This window comes from Paralichthys olivaceus, chromosome 14, assembly GCF_024713975.1.
Source record: "Paralichthys olivaceus isolate ysfri-2021 chromosome 14, ASM2471397v2, whole genome shotgun sequence".
Classification (NCBI taxonomy): Eukaryota; Metazoa; Chordata; class Actinopteri; order Pleuronectiformes; family Paralichthyidae; genus Paralichthys; species Paralichthys olivaceus.
In genome coordinates, this window is record NC_091106.1 from 21,594,756 (window position 1) to 21,617,500 (window position 22,745).

Sequence of the window (22,745 nt, forward strand, 5' to 3'; positions counted from 1 at the left end):
GGAGAGGATTCCTTCTGTCTCTTTCTGTCCATCTGTCCAAGTATGTTTAAGTGGAGGAGAAATGTCTTTTACGCAGACCTCTAAAAGCTTAAAGGTTAAAATGTGAAATGAGGATATTTTCTGTTTGTCTACCAGAGGAAACATTATCCAGATACTGACACGGGAAAAAAAAGGAAGCTGATGTTGTTTGAGTTTCAGCTGAAGAGACACAAATAAAGCTTTTTTTTTAAATTTGCGGATGAAACACCTGCACGTCTATGGAAGCAGCCAAATTTAAGTGCATTTAAAAAATATACAGCTTAAGGCTCAGGGCAAAGAAACAGTCCTGACATCAGCTTAATATAAAACAATAATATTCTCTTTATGTTGGTTTGATTCTGTTTAATTCATGTTCTATTGGTTTATGCATTGACACAGATGTGTTTTCTCTATCAGGGACCAAACACAACTTGTCTTATTGCAGAAGAAAGAATAATGCTGCTCCCCCTTGTGTGTCCCTGCAACACTGACAGCAGCCTTGTGCTTGTTTGCAGCATTTGGAAATGAATCAAATCCTCTTAACACGAGACCCATGAAAACCAAACTTTCCCTGATTTCTTCTTCTTCTTTTTACATTTACAAACATGCAAGATTGATGTTCACTCCTGAATCTGCAGGAGGAAAAAAACATATCTGGTGCTACTGCAGACACAGTGATGCACCATTAAAATTACACATCCTCATTCTGCAGACAGAGCACCACACAGTTAAAAACCCTCCATAGACTTAGATGTTAAACTCATCTATTATTCAAGCTAGAAATTAAATCCTATGGACCCACGAGCATTAACAACACATGCATGTGCTGCAGCCGGTGATTGGACACCACGTTAAGTCGCAGTTCAGATGTCAAAGTGTCTTTACCTGATATGAGCAGTGAGCTGGACTCCATCTTCCTCCGCAGCTTCCTGACGGAACACAATAAGAAACGAAAGAAAAGATAAATACGAAATCAACGCAGATGCGCGCACACAGATCCCAGAGGAGGCCTGGAAATATAGGAGAGGGCGCGCAAGAGAAATCTACGTAGCTCACGCTTTCCCCTCTTTCTGTGCCCCACTTACGTCACCTTTTTCGTCGTCCGTCGTTAACAAACGTTACTTTATACATAAGATGCGCAAACAACGTACATTTACTCTGCAGCCTTCGTTCCAACATTCAAATCTGAAACGAATGAATCTTATATAAATGCTTTTTTTTTTTTTTTTTTCGTTCGGGTAAATCTGGCATCAAGAGATAAATGAGATGAAGGTAAAGAGAGAATTTGTTTACCGTGCATGGAGGCGCGCGGGAGTCTGCACGAGCCGTTCTGTGCCACCGAGAGCGCGCGAGGTGAGGCTGCCCGTGAGGGTATGCGCCGCACGCGCACACATGACCGTCAGCGGCCAATGGAGGCTCGTGCAGGCTCGTAAAAAAACAATAGTCGTGCGTGTGCGTGTGCGTCAAAGAGAGAGAGAGCACGCGCACAGCCATGAAAGGGGATTTATAGCAGCTGCACTAAAGAGAGAAAGCTGTATTTCCAAATAAATAAACACACACACACACACACACACACACACACACACACACACACACACACACACACACTTGTTTCCTGAAGGCCTTATTGGAGCATGTTTGGTTCGTGTCTGATGTTTTGTCGACGCTAAAAATCACCGATTCCAACATTTATTTCAACTGCAACAAAATGAATGAAATATTATTTGTGTCTCATATTTAGCTTTGAAAATCTTGCACGACCTTCACCGACATAACAATCTAATCCTCCTCCCACTAAACGGAGACAATATTAAGTAAATAACCAGACAGATACAGGCCTCAACATCACACGAGTTCCAATACGAGTTGATGTGAAGAGAAACGAAGCCTTGAAGGATCCAGGTTTCGTTTCCTTTTCTTAAATGTACATTTTATACAACAACAGCAGAGATTCACAGACCAGTGGAAACACTGAGATATGATCAGAGTCCGTCTGATTTCTGAACATTTCCTGAATAATAATTATTATAAGGCCACGAGAAAGAGATTTTCTATGAAATATAATGTTGGGACAAGCTTTTATCATCCATTGTTCTAAAAAAATACAGTATTGATACATCCATTTAATTATACTTAATTTATTTCTCTATAATCATCTGTTAGAAGGATTGTTGGAGGAATAATAAAACTAATTCTATCTTGTTTTTCTTTATCTTCATTATGACTTTATCTCCTCTGTCTTCCCCCAGTGGTCATTCTGTGCAATGTGGCAGCAAATAGCAGCAACACAAATAAAACACTGGTTTGTCAACAGATCTCTTGTATTTTCCATCGTTTTTAAGTCATAGTGATAATACATGATAATCACATATATAATAATTAAAAGTAGTGTAATGTTTGTGTTGTGGTCCTTTTTAAGAAAAGTCCTTTATTATTCACATACACAAAAGTTTAATCCAAAACCCTATTTTTTTCCTCTCAGCAGGACACATAATACTCAGCTTAATTTTTTATTACATTCGTGTGTAAATGGCAGCAGTAAATATATATATGCTATATTGGTTTAATTTGTTTTTAACGTTCGTATTTCCAGACTTGGTTCAATAAATATAAAAATCTTATGAGTTTATTTGCAAATCAACTAGTAACATGATAATAATAATAATATAATAATTATAATGCTCAGAAAATGAGATTTCTACAGGTCAACAACTTGTGATTGTTCAAGGATCATTTGAATCTGAGTATTCATCTTTTCTTTAAACTTGAAGTGGTCTGTTATGTCCAGTCAGCTTTTCAAATGTTCTTTCCCAACGTATCGTGGAAAATGAAACATAAAACCAGAGAGCATTCAGTCAGTCAGATGTAAAAATGCCAGCTTTCTGTTTCCTGCAGCTGCTTTTATTCTGAATCGTGTATTTGTGCAGCAGAGCTACATGACTGTGACAGAAGATGGCAGTGTTACCTGAAAAACAACCGTCTCCACTGTTCCTTACAGTTCAGAGCACAGCACAGGAAATAGTAATAATTACAGATATGAGTTAATGAAATGTGGTTTGCCTTTATATAATGTTGTTATACTTATTTACGGTGTATTTCTTCTCTTAGCCAGAAGTCTAGCTCCTCTAATTGACTCCAAACTGTGCAAAACCCAATTTCCAGGCTTTTTACCCAGAACCGCAGAGATCTGAACTAATCAATCCTGCTTTAGAATTCATTTTAAGATCTTGCTGATTTCTTTTAAGGCTTTTCTCCCAGTTACGTTTATGACCCCTCAGGATCATATGATCCAGTGCATAGTCTGAGCTCCTCGGGCAGAGCAGGAAGGTCTTTAATCTGCTCCAGAGGCCCCACTGGAAACTAAAGGGGCCTGAGCGTTTGTAGTCATGGCCCCGAGGCTGTGGAACGACCTTCCAGAGGAGATCAGACCAGCTGAGTCAGTGACATGTTTTAAATTCTTCCTTAAAACATATTCTTTCATCACTTTAGATTGGATTTATCTGTATTTGGTTTGTATTGCATTTTAGTCCCTTATCATAATATATTTTAACTACTATCACTGAAATAGTTTTTTTATCTTTACATTATAAAACATTATTATGATTATATTATCAATTTAATACCTACATTGTTTAAAATAACAGTAATTGCCTGTTTCATATTAAATCATTGGTGATAAGGAGTGGGGGTGATTTTATTATTTAACAAAACTTAGAAGAGATTCTCTCTGATTTTGATTTAAAAACAAATTCCTCTAAATAAAATAAATATCTATAGATACCAGAGTCCCCTCGAGCCACAGCTGACATTTCTGTGTTCGGACTTGTTTCAGTGTGATCTCTGGGCTCGTAGATTTCAGGTCAAGGTGACTGCAGAGACCTGAAGGTATGGAGTTTTATTGTGGAGAGGAAAGAGAAAGCGGAAGTAGCATCACTCACTCCTCCTACTGCGGTAATGGTCCCAGATGATGCTTTTTTTTATTCTACTCTTTTTACGTTTAAATTTTTCTGCAAGATTAGATTCAAATAGTAAGATTTCTATCACATATTTTAATGAATATCCCCCTTTAAATAAATAAAAATATATCTATCTTTAAAAAAAAAACAGAAAAGAAAAGAAGGGAGTTCAGCTTTGAAGCCTTTAACATGACAGCACAGTTATTTTCTACTTTGAAATGTTATCTACATCTACAGGCACGAGACTAGTTTCTACATTAATGTCGTGAATATAAAAGAAATTCACAATAAACAACTTTTATCCCACTTTCCAACACTGCTTCAGAAAACAACTTCATATTTCTGTGATGGCTGTAGATCATCACGTCACTGTGTGTTTTTAACATGTTTTGAAAAACCAGGTTATGAAGTTCAATCACTGGAGTCTAAAGTTATAAAAAATCCACAATTATATATAGAATATAATAAAACACTTCCACCCAGCGGACAGAGTCTTTCACTACACATACAAACATCACTGCTCTGTGTGGTTCTTGTACTTTTGTTTTCTTTTTAAATCTTTTTACAATCTTTGAAAGTCCAGATCCAGAGGAGTCACCACAATAAAACTACATTAGAAAAATCAGCTTGTTGGTAAAATAAAAGATAAAACCATTAAACCTCATCTTTTTTTATTGCAGATTCCACTTTAATTTAGTCGCTTGGAAACATATAAATAAAAAATACCTGATATTTTCTGGGATTGTAATATTTACTGACACAATTATCTGGAAATGTTTTAGCTGCTCCCATCAAACTGATTTGATCCTGCAACATGAAATACCTCCGTCCATGTAGATTCACTGGACATTTCTCTAACTTGTCGTTGTGCATTTTATCTCACAGCAAATATTCTATCAGGAAGAACATTTTACTACACAAAGGAAAACAATTTGAACATTGCTTCTTTTTTTCTATTTAGCACAAGAACTATTCGCTTGTCTGTTCACGCGGTCGTGTCTTTCATTTTCTTACGTGTTTTACATTTAATCAGGATTTTATCCCTCCGGTTGTTATGTTTTTTACAAAGGTAAACTTTTCAATTTTGCAAAACTAATTTCTTATTTCGCCTGTTCTCTTGTATTGTTGTGTTATTTCTGCTTCATGTATTAATTCGTGCGCTCGGAGTGAAGCCGTGTCGTTCCACTGATGTTTGATTTTGTTATTCTGAGGTTATTATATTAGTTTCTTATATATATGATATTTTTCTCTAGTATCTCTTTGACCTTTTAACGCAAATGCTTGATTCTACCACACAACGTGTGTGTTATCAGTGCTCTGTCATTACAGCAGGATGACAGAAGTAACTCGCCCTTTGCGTATTTAATGTGAGCTCTGTCATTTTATAATTTGGACATGAGGAGCTTTTCATTTACAAATGAACTGTTTCTGATTATTTGGTTTTATTCAGGCTGTTGTATATTACTGCGTTTCTTATTTTTTGGTGTGAGACGATTGTTAAAGTTAAATTGTTAAATTATCTACATAGTAAAAGAGATCATCTGGATTTACAAATGTATATAAATAAAAACAAGGCCTGTGTCAGTGATCGCCGCGACTCTCCACGTCTGAAATGGGATTTTTTTTTTTTTTTTAGCAACGACAATTAAACAACACACCCACACTCAGGCGCTTTTTAGGCATAAAATCCTTTGTTTTACGTTTTAATTCCCCGAGTAATGAAATTTCCTGTGCGCGCTGTCTGGTCTCAGACAATGACTTTAACATTTAGGGACAGTTGAGCCTCGGAGGAAGGAAAGAGCGTCCAATAAAACCATACAGCCTCGTCAGGATGACTGTCTGGGCTAAATTACTTTATGGTACCTCTCTCTGTGTGTGTGTGTGTCTGTGTGTGAGAGAGAGGGAGACAGAGTGTGTGTGTGTGTGTGTGTTGGGGGGGGAAAGTCACGTTTATTCTCCAAATGCATGCTGTTGCTTTATGACCCTGCAGGATGAGCGCTATGCGCGTTATATGGCCGCAATAAATGAGGGAAGCTACGAGGCTCTGCACTGACTTTGACAAAACAACGAGTCAGAAATGTCTCTCTGCGGACTGACACACACACACACACACACTGCACACAAACTACACACACTATGCATATACCTGAGAACAGCCAAACACCTTGACGTCACAATAAAACACATAGTAAATCCCATTGTTGAGCCATAATCCGGTGAAACGAACAAAAACACGACATATGCTGCTTCTCGTGTTTACTTCTTTTCCTCCTGCAGCTTCACGTCGTTAGAGATGTGGGAATAAAACACATTTTATTATTGTCAGTAGGTTCATAATCCTGCTGCAGTACCGTGATAGCATTTTTTCCCCCTCCATTCAATAAAACCATGTATCCTAATGGAAGAATATAAATAACAATTTTATGAGATTATAGAATTCCAACCAAGCAAAATATGTTTATATTTATCATCCATACTTTTACTGTGAAGCAAAATCTGACTCCACTTTAAATTCTCATTTGCAGTTACAGGTTTTAAACTGTTGTCGGTAACTAAACTGCTAATATTCATAGAAAAGTCACTTTAAAGATATAAATCAAATCAATATTCTGCTTCGAAGCAAAAAGAAACAACACACAGGACCTGTGATTACCAACGATGATGTCCTCCATCTTTTATTTCATTAAAAAAAGTCACCATGATGCATCTTAAACCCACATGAGCAGATGAAGGCCTCGTTTCATCACATCCCGACTGCACAGGCAGGCTAACATAGCCCCCAGAGACAAAGTGGTGTTTGTGAGTCCAACTCATCCTTGTGAAAAAGAAGACTGAGGGGGGGGGGGGGGGCACTAAAATACCTTCAATGTGATGGTTTCAAGTGATGTCGTGATACTTTACATTCTGATGAGGAGGAGGAGGGTTTGTGCGTCGGTTACTGTTGGTACAGTCCTCGTCAAACAGGGATTGGAGCTGTTTATTCTTACAGGAGGTAAATTAACCATCACACTGCTGTCACAACATAGCTTAGCCATGACTGGTGTGTGTGTGTGTGTGTGTGTTTGCGTGCTCGTGTGTGTGTGTGTGTGTGTGTGTGTGTTTGCGTGTGTGTGTGTGTGTGTGTGTGTAGAGAGAGAGAGGAATATGGGCATGACCATATCTGCATATGAGACCCACGGTAAAAACACGTACACATATAGCAACACTGACAACAACGACAACACCAACAATAACAACAAATACGCCCGTAGGACTGAATACATGCACAATTTATAAAAACAGCAACAAGGAAGGAGGCTTATTTTGTTTTCACGCACAAAACGATGAAAGTCCATTTCGATGACTTGTTTTTGGGGGAGACCAGGGTTGGTTGTAACACGTCTCTTGGATCAGAAGCTTGTAGGACTCCGATACTAATGGTTCATTTTTACTGTTCAGGTCCAGAATAAATGTTTGGTTGATGCTAATCTTCCACATGAAGGTTATAAATGCAAACTGCAATAAGCGCCTCATGTTGTGCAGCTATGATAATGTGTTTGTTTCCGCCCGGGGCAGGAAATGACAATGTGGAAGGAAAATAGATAATTTAAATGCAGTGTTGGTTAATGGAGCCGATGTGGAGTCACTGCAGCATCTCACCACGTCGTTGTGTCTATGATCAATAGTTTGCACAGAGAAAATGTCCAGAATCAATAACTGAACTCTTGCTTGAAGCTGCACGTCTTCATATTTTCCATTTTTGACACTTCTCCTGTCACAACTTTGGTTTCTGTCCCTCACGAAGGAGCCCTCAGTGGATTCATCACCTCTGAAACGTGTTCATCACATGTGGAAGACCATTACAAATGGGAAAATGTCACATTCAGGCACATGTGGTTAATCACACGTGAGGCAGCGTTTCACATGTGATGAATTGGAATAAAAGGTATTGGCTCTTTTCAGATATTTAACACGGGGAAACTTGCATTTTTGTTTTGAATGGCACTGGAAACAATGAGACTGAAGAACATCATTTGTGTCTCATGGTCCTGAAACATTAAACCAAGCAAACAGATCAGCACAATTGTTTATATTCCTGTTTACAACTGAAACCCATCAACTTTCTTGTCCTTTTTAGGACCATTAATTTGTCATAAAATGTCCGGCTCCTCTTTGTTTTACCAATATTTTGTTGTAATTCCATATAAACGCTCTGCCGCTACCTTTCGGAGACAATACAAATGCAGGTGCTCCGTCATAAGACCACTCATTTATCTTTGATGGCAGCACTGTCTTGTCTGGCACACTAAAAGCTGCTTTTATGAGGACGATAGTTTTAGCATTAAATCATAAAATGCGATTCTTATTTTGGCCGACAGTACAGACAATTTATGTGAACTCAAGTGTGTGTCAAGTATTTCCAGTTAGAACATGTGAGATATACAACCTTATCACAAACAGATGTGTTCTAAAATGGGAGAAGTCTTTGATATCAAACGAGTGGGTTTTTTTCGTTCAATTTATGGATCTCTGTGTAAATGTTAGCTTTTTATTCTGCGGCGTTATTTACAACAGTCCCAGGTTGATTGACTGTCTTCGTTTTTGTAACATGCGTTTGGAAGAATTCTACAACATGAAAAGGTCAACAGACGCTGATGGGAGTAATGTTTTTTTTTAGTTTTTTTTTTTTTTTTTAAGTGTTACAACACATCTCGGTCTTCCCGACAGAGTTTCCACGGCAATTCTCCAAGGCAGCCCCACAATAATCCTCTGTAGCGGCTAATCGTGCCAGTTTAAAGGGCATCTTGGAGCAGAGCGTTGTCTTTTATCAGCTACAACCTCAACACCTCCTCGCCTATCATGGAGAAAAAAAGAAGAGAAGAAGGAAAAAAACGACCCCGGCCTTCCCCTCTCAATCCATCATTCATTTATGCTCCTCCTCTCCCGGATCATCAGCTTCTTCATCTTCATCCGTCTGTTCTGGAACCAGATTTTGACCTGTCTCTCTGTTAGATTTAAGAGTCCCGCCACCTCCAGGCGCCGGTCCCTGGTCAGGTACATGTTGTAGAGGAACTCCTTCTCCAGCTCCAGGGTCTGGTGTTTGGTGTAGGGACACCGCTTCTTCCGGGTCGACTTAGCGTGGATCCAGCTGGCTGATGGGTTTTCTGCAGGGGGGAAGAGACAGGGTGGCAAAGATGGTCACGCAAACTACACACATGCAGTGTGATCACTTCCTGTAGGCCTTGTGTGTGTGTGTGTGTGTGTGTGTGTGTCTCCATAGTACACTGTGCATATTGTAACATATAGTATAATTTATTCTTTGCAGTAGTCTACACACAAAATCTAGAATCTATACTTTCATTTAGCTTAATATACAAATATCCTTGTTGCTCATTGGTCTGACATACTTAGGTTTGTTTGGGTGTGTGTACTTTTGCGTACTTGTGTGTATGTGTGTGAGAATCTGGGACTGATAAGGCTTGGATTTGTGTGTGTGTGTGTGTGTGTGTGTGTATGTGTGTGTGTGTGTGTGTGTGTGTGTGTGTGTGTGTGTGTGTGTGTGTGTGTGTGTGTGTGTGTGTGTGTGTGTGTGTGTGTGTGTGTGAGAAATAGTTCAAAGACTGACATAAAATCTAGAGAAAATACACCAAGTTTATGAGCCTGCAACGTTTGGCTCATTAGAAAATACCACCACATGCTTAAAACACAACATATACTCTTTTTAAAAGTAAATATATCGCTCCCTTGCTGAAACTAAAACGGCAACAGAGTAGTTTTCCTTCATTTCAGTAATTTAACATAACGTGAAATTATATTTGTGGTTTCTAACTTTTTTAAGGCTAAGATGTTTTTGGAAAGACGCTGTAAGCAGCAGTAAATACAGCAGAGGACACCCAATAAACTCGTCTCGATGTGTGTTGATAAACAGCCAGACTGAGCCTCATTTTGCAGAATTATTAAGCTGCAGTTGGGGAGGGATATCTGGACCTTTTCACTGATGCATAGTGTTTTATTGGCCACTTAAAAAACGAGCTAAGCAGCCACAGAGTGCTGTGAAATTACAGTGAAGACGAGACAAGCCAAGCAAGACAGCAACAAGTATATATACTTGGTTTGGTCGCCATCTACACACCACTCACACACTTCAGGGTGGAGGGGCTGAGGTGGAGCCAACCCCAGCTGACATTTACTCATTATTCATTTATTATACAGACATCAGGAGGGGAAAGAGGCTCAAGGCCTCAGTTAACGTGCGTAGATCTCTGTTATTAAATTCAAAATGTATTAAAACCTAATTTCTGACACAAAAAAGTGAATTTTCCTCTGTTGCAAATTTAAATAATAAACCCGGAGCCCATTATTTATTATTATATTAAGAAGTGAAGTTCAGGATAAGAAAAACTTCTCTAGACGAATTGTTATTGTATTGTGGATGTTTTCAAATCACACTTGAAATACATCAAACTTAATTTTTAAAGCAAAAAGTGAATATAAGTTGCACATTTTAACAATAAACTGAGAGCTTACATTTACAGGAGAAAACTGTGTCATGCAAGAAGAAAATAAATATATATATATATATATATATATATAAATGCATGAATATTTCTATCAATGTATAAATGCCTTTTGGAAAAAAGTAAAATTATTCAATTATATTATTATTGTTGTAAGCAAGTGGTGTCTGCTATTTTGTTTCTTATAATTAAAATGTTCTAAATAATTTTGTAGATTTAAATTATAATATTATAATACACACCTATAATACATGTTCCAGTTGTTTGAGGATGAACTTTACTCTGTGGAACTTTGGAACGATTCAGTCTCTTTAATTCATTTTTCAAGTATTTTTCAATAGAACAACTTTGCACTTTGACTATATTTGGGGGAAAACATAAACTTCGAGTATTAATTGCAGGAGAAAGAAAATAGTTTCACTCGCCACTTGACTTCCTGCACAAATGTGATGAGAGGGATGCAGAGCGAGTCTACCTGCGTTTTCACTATAGTGACAAATTGCTTAATAACAGCAATAGCACCTTAATTATTTTAATGGACAATAAAGTTTTATATTTTACAGTTTACAAGACATTTATAGGGCTATAAAAGTCACACACACTTACTTAGGCCGCATTCTCTCTCTAACACACACACACACGCTCACACACACTCACACACACCTATGTAATGCCACTTCTCAGGCGCTATAATAAACATTTGGTACCCTGTCCTGTATCGGTCTTTACCCGGGTTAAGCTGCTGCTGGGTCTTCCTCTCCTCCTCCTCCTTCTTGGGCTCGGCTTTCCTCCCCAGCTCCTCCACGGTGCCGAGCCGCTCCAGCACCACCTCGGCCGTGCTGGCAAAGCTGGAGTCCCCTGGGCTGTCGTGCGTCGGCGGTGGCGGCGGAGGAGGCGAGTTCTCGGGTTTGACCGCCTCGTACCTGGAGCTCGGGGTGGACAGGTCACCCTGACCGGGCAGGCACCCGGGGAAAGCGGCCGGAGACTGTGACAGCGCCGCGTCCGAGCTGCTAGGAGTCGCACCCTCCCAGCAGCGCACGAACCTGCTCTCCGACGCCGCCGAGGACGCGAGCTGCTCGGCGTGGCTCTGCGTCTGCGGGCCGTAGTACGCGTGGTGGTGGCTCAGGAGGTGATGCGGGTGGAACAGACCCGGGATGGAGGCGCCGGGCGCGGACTGCAGCTGCGGCGAAGGGGACGAGGAGGACGTGGAGGTGTTCGTCCAGGGGGAGAAGCCATTTAAACTCGTTGGTTTGTTGGAAAAATGGGAAAAATCCGGAATGTGTGAGCCGGGGGTCCCCTCCTCCTCCTCGGCTCCCCGGGCTGACTTGGCGCAGCCGGCCGTCGAACCCTGCAAGCTCCCCGGGATGAAATGTGCACCGTACGGCTCCTCGCTCTGGAGCCCCATCATGGAATAATAATTCGTTAGCGACATGTTTATTTTATTATTTCAATAAAAAGACACTTAAGTGCGACTGTAAAACGTTAGATGGGCTGGTATAGTGGCTTACATCCTCCCCTAAAATGGTAGTAATTTTTTTTCTGCCCTTACCTTCTCCTCGGCTGCTCATTGGTTACACTGCGCACCACATGGTTAGACTGTATTTACCCGGTATGGGAAATAAATCAAATCATTCTTTTGTCTCCAGAAATGTGATAGTAAGGCCCATAGACTGCTGCCAGATGGATGTACCATATATATATTTATTTATTATATACGCATGTTTTTAAAAGTGTGTTCTTGACGCACCGTTTTACAAGCGGAATAAAAAGTAGCAGGGATCCTTTTACGCACGGGCTGGGAGGAGAGTGGAGAATCTTTGCTTGAGCCAAACCACTTTCTGAGCAGGCCTGTTAAATGAATAGCTCATATTGTGTTTGTCTTTAGTGACACACACACACAGACCTACACACACAGACCTACACACACAGACCTACACCTCTGTCTGGCATCTCACAATCACAATATTGTGTAGCTGCAAAGGAAAACCTGTTTGTGCCCCAAATCTCAGTGTCTGGCGCCAGTTTTATTTCTGTAGGTGGACCGGTTCAGGTTTTTCTTCGGTTAAACTGCCATGATATGTATTTATTGTGTCTGTTAGTTGATTTATCGTGTGTTTAGAAAACTAGATCAAATCCCTCTTGGCTGCTTGTGCAGGTAAAATTGATTTTAGGCCTCACAGTGTTTTTGTCTTGTGATGGGTTTTGTTGTTGAGACCATCGCTGTGAAAGTCGATATTTATCTATATCATATTTATCTAAATCATATTTATCTATAGGTACAATTTCCCCATGTTATTTGAAAGTGAACTCTTTCTGTCTGAACCTTCTAACATAGACCTTGATCTCTGTCTCTTGTGCACTCGTAGCGCCATCTGCTGGCTGCGTGAGTAAACTTGGAGATCATATATTTCCAGTTTCAAACTGAAATACTTCTTTTACTTGAGTATTTCCATTTCATACTTTTATTCAACCACATCTCTGAGGCAGCTATTTTCACTCCATTACTTTGCACTTGAAGAATTTTCGCATTAAATCCTCATTCAGTCCCGTAAACTGTATTTTCTTCTATATTTATATTTCCTGATATTTATTTTACATGTTGACTTATTTCTATCCTGATGACTGTTCTCTCTGCTGCTGCAACACAGCAAATGTCCATGTTGTGTGACATGTATACATGTAATCCATAGCTCAGCCTATTCTCCTTCTCGTCGAGTAATTTGAATCAGTATTTGAATCCTTAAAGCTTAATTTACTTTAGTAAAAGAAAAACGATTTTCAATGTAGTCTCAAGTATCCTCACAAAGCATTGTATTCAGTGCTGCTCTGACTTACTGGGAAAATGTGCATTGCTTTGTAAATTTGCACAGACTGGAAAACTCCACCCACTCTTCAGATCACTATTATTTATACTGTACATGTGGCCATTAAACTGCATGGCTGCTCTCCCCATTCAACATATTCCAGCCACCTTTTCTCTGCATAAGAATCTCACATACACATCCATCCTGTGTACACACATATATTACTTACCCAATAAGATGTCGCACAATTTTTTCAATATCTTGCTTTTAAATATCTTTTGTCTGTGTGTGTTTTAATTGTGGCCTACGAGGGGCCTGTGGGGACCAACTGCATCCAACAGCAACATTCATGTTCGATGCTGTACACTGTCCTCATAATAAATACAATCATATAAAATGACGTCTCCTGCACGGCCACGTTTCAGCAGAACTTGAATGTCTGGTCTGTCGGCCCAGAGGAGCACTGGTTTGTTTCAGCCTGTATTCAAGACACTGTGATGCCTTTTTATTTAGCACATTATCAAGTTAGTAAAACTCCTGGCAACTGGTTTTAGTGACACAGTGAATAAACACATGAATCAGCGCCTATGATTTAATCTAACTGGACCTTTAGAGATTCAGGGCCAGCAGAGACTCACGAGTCAGTGAGTGAGTGAGTGAGTGAAGTCTGCTGCCTGTAGGTGGCGCTGTCACCATGGCTGCTCTGGCACTGGAGGAGTTATAAGAATCCTGTGTGCTGTGTGAAAGTCATGCAGGCTGCTGCCATATAAATTTATATGACAGACTAAAAGAAGTAATGGAAGGATGCTGGCAGCGGCTGCTGTGGTGCACCCCCGAGCTGATGCCAACTCGTTTTACAGATGAACATTCACAAAAGCAATTGGTGGAGTGTCACTGTTACTTTCTGTATGAATACATATATTCTTTATATTAATACTACTGTTACTGCCACTACCTGTACTAATACACACACACAAATATATATATATATTACTGTTCCTATGAATACTTGCACTACTGTTACTGCCATTACCTTTACGATGACTTTACTATAAAGGCCTGCTACTGTTCTTTATGAAAACATGTACACTTTATGGTGATACTACTATTCCTGCCATTACTTTTACTATGACATTACTATATATTACTGATACTGATTGCTGATGCTACTTACCTTTGATTAATTATTGTATGATTATTTATATTTATTTTTTTTTCTTTTTTTTCTTTGCTCTTCTCTATTTTGGCATCTTAATTAGTGTCTATATAAATCAATTTATTCAATATTATTATTTACAGTATTTGTCCACAATTACTGCTACTGTCAATACCACAATTAATACTACATTATACTTCCTGTACTGCCACTGTCTCCCCTCGTGCCTCTGCTGGTGAGGATATTACACAGTTACACCTAAAAATCGCTTTAATGCATTAACTACGTAAATACCATGGCAACTTCTCCAACACCTGCAGTACTTTCTGTTAGTCGACAATATGCATTTCTTTGAGACAGTAAAAATGTAAAAGTCCATTTAAAACAACACAACATGAGACGACATGCTCAAGGCCCGAACAGGCTTGTACTCAGGTTTATTGGGGGCCATTAGGTTGAATGCCTTTAGTTCCAACCAGACACACAATCTCTCCTTTCATGTCCCTGTCTTTCTTTTTATGTCACACACACACACACACACACACACACACACACACACACACACACACACACACTCACACACTCTCTAAGTGAATGTGTGAGACAAAGAAAGAAGGAGAGAGAGAGGGACAGCAGACTGTCTGTATTGCCCCAATAAAAGTCTTTGAGGAAATGGTGGTTGTGCCGGTGTGTGTGTGTGTGTGTGTGTGTGTGTGTGTGTGTGTGTGTGTGTGAGTGTGAGTGTGAGTGTGTGAGTGTGAGTGTGTGTTGTGCTTGGGTTGCGGTTCAAGGTTCACCAGCAGCCTTGGACTCGCTGTGTTTCTGCTGTCTGGGCCCATGTTGTTCAAAGTCTGGGTCGAGATCCCAGCGACCACAAGACTGAAAAAAACGCCTTCTCCTGCTTTTTACTTCTTCTTCTACACTTTGACGCTCCGACTCTTTACTGCTGTGATGTTACATTTTATAGTGTTGTAACCTGAGGGCACAATAACCTGCTCTTTACTTTGTGTGGCTGTGTTTATGATTCAGGCATCATCCACGTAAAATGCGAGCCTATTTAAATGTGCTTCTGGGAATAGTGTTTTATTTGATTTTTTTGGGGTTGCAGAAGTGATCACACATGACTTGAATTTTCATTTTATTACTTTATAAAACAATAGGACAACACCCTGTGAATGGCTTCAGATGGCACTGTCACACATTTTAAATTAGGATAAACAATAGCGATGAAGTTTGTTCAAATATTTTCTCATTCTCACACATTTGAAAAGTGTCTAAACTGATTTGCTAAATTTCATGACTTGATTTATTTAATTTAAATGTTTTTACACCAAATTCAGGTCTTACCAGGTTGTCAAATATCTGAATAAGTACATTGTCTTCATCTTTTAAGTGTGCATATATTGATATAGATAGATAGATAGATAGATAGATAAGCAGTGCAAATCAACATAAAAGAAACAACCAAAAGTCCCAATACATGAGGCTCCATGGACATGAATATAAGGAGCCGCTGTACATCTGTAGTTAATGTTTCCCTATTCAGTTTCTCAAAGAATGTACAGTATGTGGTCATTTCCGGGTATTTACAGAACATAAAGGCCTAAGACAGAAAGAGCGTTAATTCCTTCACAGTGAGCCACATGACTTCAGAGGGCAGATGGGTTCAAATAAGGCGAGCGGAGCATTTTCAATGCTTTCTTGATGGAAGATCAAGAGCGAGACACATTCTTTAAAAGAGAAGTTTCTACAGTGGGCCTAAACCTGAGCCTTGGAGTTCTCCTTCTGAAGGAGCAGGGGTGTTTGTTCCTTATCTTTATTCACGTCTTGACCTGCCTACGTGACCGGAATGGAAATGCGCTGCGGTGACAGTGTTTGCAGGGTTGTCACACACGCACAGTTTTTTTTTGGAATGACATTAAAAAAAGAAGGAGCATCTTGTAGTTCCATCCCCCTCGTCCATGCGTCAGAACAGGTGGTACTGTGTGTAGTACTGTAGTCTCTCTCTTTTCAGTTTCTTCTCTTTCATTCTTCTGTTCTGGAACCAGATTTTCACCTGTCTTAAAAGCATAGAACAAAAGAAAGAAAATCTTTTTTTCAAAGGTTGACTTAAAAAAAAACACGAGCATGCAGGGACACAAAATAATCTGCAGTACAAAACAATATGAAATCAGCAGAACACCATAAATATAACGCTGCTGTTTTTCATTAAAGTATCACATAATCTAATTGTTTTTGATTGGTTGTGTGTATAATATATTAAAGTGACAGATATGCTGGGATGTTTAAAAGCAAAAAATATACAAAACAACATAAGCTACCTGAAAATACCAAGTTTACATAATATATAGTTTATAATAGGAATACAGTGAATCTGTAAATCCCCATCTTTACCTCTCACTGTACTGTATGAACTATATCTCCTCACTACATCATTTATTAATCTACCAATCATTTTCCTGATTAATTTGTCAGATTCCAGCAGCTCTAACTTTCCCATTGAGTAGATGAATTGATCCAAACATTGTTTTTTTCTCCTTGCAGGTTAAAAAAGACCACGTTCATCCTTTTGTTTCCACATGGAGCCAAACACCAGCATGTCCGCAGTCTTTTGCAGCACTGCAGCGGATGAGGATTTAATGAGAGTATAGCTTCACTGCAGCTTCACTAGGACCTCAGGGCCATGAGAAGCACCTGGTGAGTGGAGTAACAAGTACCCTAACACAGGCCCTAACAATATTACAACATGCACGCACCGATCTGTCAGGAACAGAAGGCGGGACAGCTGCATGCGTCTGTCCTTGTTGATGTAAATGTTGAAGAGAAACTCTCTCTCCAGCTCCCTGATCTGCTGCTTGGAGTAAGGGCAGCGCTTCTTCCTCTTCACAGAGGACTCTGCTGGAGAAAAGGTGAAAAAGATGAAACATGCATTAGGAAGAAAACAGATAGTAGATGCAGAAGAGAAATATTGGTCCATGAATTGATAGAAAAAAACATTAAATATGTCCAGAAAGCCAAAATCTCGTCATCAGGGGAAAAGGGGACAAGGCCCATCTCCTCCAAACATCCAACAAGAGATGAGCAACAACTTTAAAACTGACCTACAAGAATAAACTCACTGATTTGAATTAAATTAAATTAATTTAAACATTTGATTTGAGGTGAATGTCAAGGTCTGAGTCAAAACGATAAGTCCAGGAAACATGACCTTCATGTTGTGCAACTGTGAAGCTAGAGGTCATCGTATCGTCTTCATATTTTCATGCATTTGTAGATGTTCAGCTCATAAGTTATGGAGGAGAAACACATGCATCTGTGCAAAACAAAATTAAAACCGGCAGAAAAGTGGCAGACTGGGTGATTTAATCGTAGAAATCGATTCGACGAGATTAGCAGCAGCTGATTACCAATGCTAGCTTTTGCATGACTCCATTAGTTTGAGACACATCTGAAAACAATATTAATAACAAAGATGTTTTTAAAAACTTCTAATCATAAGAGATTGGGCGTGTAGACTTTTTACATACACACTCATGTATTTTTATTTAATACACCTAAATGAGGTTTCAGGGCCTTTAAACTTTTTTAAAAATATAATTAATGCTTTTTGGTGTAATAAAAAATTGGCTTTATTTTAAAAACATGAACTTGATATAGGCTGATAAATTATATTTGACTAAACAAACACATGGATGCGAGCTATAGAATAAAAAATGATAATTTAAATACTATTTTCTATTTTGTGGGCTAGAATAATGATCTCTAGACTTCATTTACATTTTCACTATTAAAATAAACCTGCAACCTGCAATTTAGGCCTATTTAGGAAAATATACTATATGGATAGTACACACATGATGTTTCAGTTTAAATATACAGGATGTCCATCACTCGTTGTATTACAGGAGCCTGTATTTGGCTTTATTCTGTGCTAAAGACCAGCCTATAAAACTATATGACTTCCACTTACTCCGGTCATGGCTGCAGTCTCCTCCAGCGCCGCTGGATGACGGCGCGTCCTCCTCGTCCTCCCTCCCCGTCAGCGGCGACTCTGACACCGGCCTCACCTCGCCGCTCTCCCCGCTGGGACAGCTCGTCCATCCGGTCCGACTCGTCTCCTTCTCTCGATCCGCGGTCCCTGTCCTCGGACTCTCCGCCTCCTCCGCGATGAACTGGTCGAACACCGGCAGCAGGATTCCGTTCCGCGCCGCCGGGAACAGGAGCTGCGAGTCCGGGTGGTACGTCGTGTATCTCCCGGGGAAACTCCGCGGGTCTCCGGCGAACGCGTGCGCGTGAAGACGCGGGTCCGACGCGCCGTAAACCGTCCCCCCGCTCAGGAAGCACTCCTTACCGCCTTTGAATATCGTCTCCGGCGGGGACGGAAGCCCCTGATGGTAAGCAGCCTCCCCGGGTAGGTTGAAGCAGGATGGCGGTGGAGAGGTGATGGGCCGGCTGGACTGGTACAGGGTCCACTTGCCCGGAGGAGGATACTGCTGCAGGGGCTCGTGGTAGCAGCAGCCCCGGTACCGCGCCGATGCGCCGCTGTGCTCCAGCAGAGCGGCGCCACTCTCCGTTAGAAACGGTGCCGGGACGGAGCCAAAGTCGGACTTTGACGGGTAAGTGCAGCTCGGTAAATACATGGATGATTAAAAACACTTTAAATAACGCAACAAGGTGAGATTTGGTCGGTGTCCAAACGACGTCTAACCCCTCATCTATGTCCACATGAGGGGCAGCAAATCAGAGTTTACCCCCATGTGACAGTAAACTTTAAACTCAGCTCTGCATCATGACATGCAGCCCTGGAAGTTAAAGCAAGAGATGCAAACAGGATATAAATAAGAAGCCAATCTACCACCATTCCTTAATTACCCCCAAGACCTGAATGAAAGCTCCTCTCAGTGTCCTCTGGAAAGTGGGTAAAACATTGTCTTTGACCTTGTGCAGCTCAAACTGGGTCCACAGAGGACAATTAACCAAACCTAAAGGCTGTGCTGCATGTTTTTGTAGTCAGGCCATGTCAAATCCAAGCAGTGCCAGCCCCAGATTCACACACACACACTGACTCACACACACTGACACACACACACATGCAGCAGGCAACAAAATAACCCACATGAAAGTACTGCAGTTAAGCCTTTATGGCATGCTGTATACAATATAAATAAATTGCCCTGGAGATGAAATTGAAATCTAAAGCTTACAGAGAAAATAAGAATTAGACGTCTTCAGAGGTCTGCGTTCACCAGAGAGCCTGTAATAAAAGAAACTCAGTTTTTCTTTGTAAAGCACGGAGGGAAACATGTAGATTGATTCTCTACAGGTGTGTGCATGTCAGGAGATTGAAGTAGGTCTCCTAATGGAAAAGGGGGAAAGCACCAACCAAGTCCTGCTCTACAAAGAACATTAGGGCATTAATGAGGGAGTTGGGCTGAATGGACTCGGTTAAAAACCCAGAATGAGCCTCTGTGAAGGTGCATTGTTCCTGTAGGACTGAGTCCAATCAAAGGAAAACATCCCTGAGCTGAAAATAGAGAAATAAAAGCAGCTCAGTCACAGTTTCGCTTTTTCTCTTTTTTTTAAAAATCATGCAGCTCATGACTGAACCATCATTTTGTGCAGCAGCGAAACCCCAACTTCATTTACAGTCAGAGACAATTGAGGTACATCACTGTGCCTGGTGTTAAATCTATCTTTGGAGGGAAATTAATAATTAGCCCAACTCATATGATTGATTCCAACATTTTGCAGAAAACGTTTCATTTAGTCGTTGTTTATGAAGTTGTGTAAAAGTGGCTGCCAGTATGGATCTAATTACTCGCTCAGTGTTTTGGTTTTTAACCCTGAAATGAATGTTTTGTTTCTGAAATACTTTGTTGGTGTTTTCTTGAATTAAAGCTGAAACTTAACTATCCCATTAAAAAATAGGATACACATTTTATCCTTTAAAAGCAAACAAGATGTATTCATGATATTTACCCATATTCTATTATCTCTTAATACAAGTTATATATTATATATGTAATGTCTGAGGCTGGTAGTTTCAGAATAAAACGGTGTATTCAGGTATGGAGGACTAAAACTGCCATGATTAAATACAAATAAAAACATAAATAACGCAATAGATTCATTAATTAATATTGAAAATAATTGTAGGCATTAATAAATGTACAGTAGATCTACCTGGATCTTACCCTAATTATTTACTTTCCCAGTTGATTCCTATTCCTCAATCATTCTCCTCAGAGAAAGACAAGTAAGCGATGGTAGCACAAACAATGCTGGTGACAAACAAGTGGATGAGCAGCAGTAATAGTATAACAGCGTTAGTCGAGCAGTCCTCAGATTACATCTCATTTCCTTATGAGGCCCGTTATTTAAGAGCCGCATAAAAGGGAAATCTTGTGCTGTAAGGGGACTTTCCCATTTATTGTGCCTCATGAATATATGTGTGAAATCAAAAGACGCTTCCCACATCATTCATTCACCCATCATCAGGACGTTTTCTCAGAAACACGTGTGCTGTCCTGACGGAAGGGTCACACTGTTTTTAATGCACTTGATGTATAACGAGCACACAACCGTACAGTGCTGCCGGTTGCACGCAGCCGCATCTGAACCGAGACGACCGCAGTGATGATTTAATAATTTATTTCATAGACTTTTTGTCCCCATAAGGAAAACAAGTTCCCACAACATGAGTAATACAAGGACACCCCACACACACACACACACACACACACACACACACACACTTTTAGATATTTAAACCAAAGATGAAAACAGATAAAACACCTTCTTCATCACAGAAAATATCCCAAACATCATCAACTACCAGCCGAAGCTGATTATTCACGTCAGAGGAAATTATTTCCGCAACTGCACAACCGGGTTTCTAAAAAAAGATTTTAATTGCCTTTTTTAATGAACTGCAGGAATGCAGCCGAAAACATCAATCTCCTGCTCGGAGAAAAACACTGTAGCCGGATCTGAAGTCTCCACACCTGGCTGCGGTCGCTGGCCCAGTGCATAATTGCATATTTATGAATCATATCTCTTTTGGAGCGTCCCCCTCCTCCGATGGTTCAGGTTGATCGATACCCACCAATACCACAACTGCCTCATCTCCAGCTGAGTGTGAACCGTTCCTTTCCTTCTTTATTAAGAAGATAAATAACATACAGTGCAGCTCCTGCAACATCTCTGGACATCCCCCGCCCTCACTTGGAATCACTGAGTTGTTGTTTCTCCACAGAAACAACTATAAACAGTTTTTTTTTTTTTCCTGACGTGTGCCTGACCTCTTTCAGATGGTACACACATTCTTCTGGAGGGGCCCTCGCTGGATCCAGCTGACTGTTTGTTGAAATGTTCTATTTCCGAGTTGACATTTCTTTCATAAAGAGGGTTGTTTTGACGCAAGTTCTAGAGATGCCAAGGAACAATTATAGCTTAGAAAAGATCCAGAGGGTTGTTTTTCCCCGATATAGTGACACAGTATAGACGCATCTTCTCCCTCATGTGACACATGAATTATCACTGCCTGCCGACGCTGGACACTGCTCGGTCTGATACTGTTACACAGAGGATTCTCATTGAGAGACAGAGGAATCACCAGAGCTGCAGCGATTCTCCTCTTTCACCATGTGGGATTTACTCTGTGATGGTTTTACACTCATACATGCAACACAACATGTGTGGTGCACAATTCTACCGCTGTGCATAACAGCTAATATACAATCAAGAGAAGAGGTTCGTATCCAGGAGTGTTTCGGGTCCCCATGCAGGCCAAAGGGATCTGAGGGGCCCAATATTGAACCAAACCTTTTTTTTTTTTTTTTTTGCAGTAAGCTATCCGCAGGGGGTCTCTGACCCTGGTGTTGTTGCAGTCTCATGTACATAGCGGATCATAGGATTTAAAGGGTTTTCACAAAATTGTTGTTGCTGCAGACTAATTTATCATCAATTCTCAGGGGCCTCATCTCAGCTTGGGGCCCCAGGTAATCGCCTGCGTTGCCTGTTTTTATGTTTGGTCCAGAGAAACTGCAGATGCAGGTCTCCTGTACCAATGTTAGGGCCTTTTCATGGCAAATAACCTTAGTGAAGCGTTTGATTTGAAGCACTTATCTAAGCCTCTTATCTCCCTGGGAATATGGAAAATCTCACAATGTTAAAGAGAATTAGGTCAATGATCTGGATCCACACCATTTTTTAAAGGCTTCTTCCCTAAAGCATAGAGCATCGTTCCACCGAGTTTCATGGAAATCGATTCAGTAGTTTTTGCTTAATCCTTGTTACCAACAAACAAACCAGA

General features: G+C 40.3%; 2 protein-coding genes and 1 long non-coding RNA gene across 5 annotated transcripts in view; 1 reads left to right on the forward strand and 2 right to left on the reverse strand.

The window, feature by feature from the left end:
* LOC109633393 (uncharacterized) overlaps positions 1–17,128 on the forward strand; it is a 32,918-nt gene extending 15,790 nt beyond the window's left edge. The window contains exon 3 of the long non-coding RNA XR_002202997.2: positions 16,976–17,128. This is a non-coding gene — a long non-coding RNA (uncharacterized lncRNA). The remainder of the gene's footprint in view (positions 1–16,975) is intronic.
* LOC109633369 (homeobox protein Hox-D9b-like) lies at positions 8,733–12,048 on the reverse strand. The gene is made up of 2 exons (XM_020093177.2): positions 11,201–12,048; positions 8,733–9,118 (listed from the first exon to the last, which is right to left on the reverse strand). Exons 1-2 carry the CDS (start codon positions 11,901–11,903, stop codon positions 8,874–8,876), a joined length of 948 nt encoding a protein of 315 aa, XP_019948736.1. The 5' UTR covers positions 11,904–12,048; the 3' UTR covers positions 8,733–8,873.
* Positions 15,557–19,522, reverse strand: LOC109633375 (homeobox protein Hox-D11b-like). 3 transcript variants are annotated; one of them, XM_020093189.2, is made up of 3 exons: positions 18,402–19,522; positions 17,188–17,329; positions 15,557–16,491 (listed from the first exon to the last, which is right to left on the reverse strand). In XM_020093189.2, exons 1-3 carry the CDS (start codon positions 19,069–19,071, stop codon positions 16,398–16,400), a joined length of 906 nt encoding a protein of 301 aa, XP_019948748.2. In that variant the 5' UTR covers positions 19,072–19,522; the 3' UTR covers positions 15,557–16,397. The 3 variants fall into 3 exon arrangements, with proteins under 3 accessions (XP_019948748.2, XP_019948756.2, XP_019948765.2); XM_020093197.2 differs by having other exon boundaries at positions 16,263–16,491; positions 17,188–17,326; positions 18,402–19,217; XM_020093206.2 differs by having other exon boundaries at positions 16,348–16,487; positions 18,402–19,217.
* Between the last annotated feature and the right edge of the window lie 3,223 nt (positions 19,523–22,745).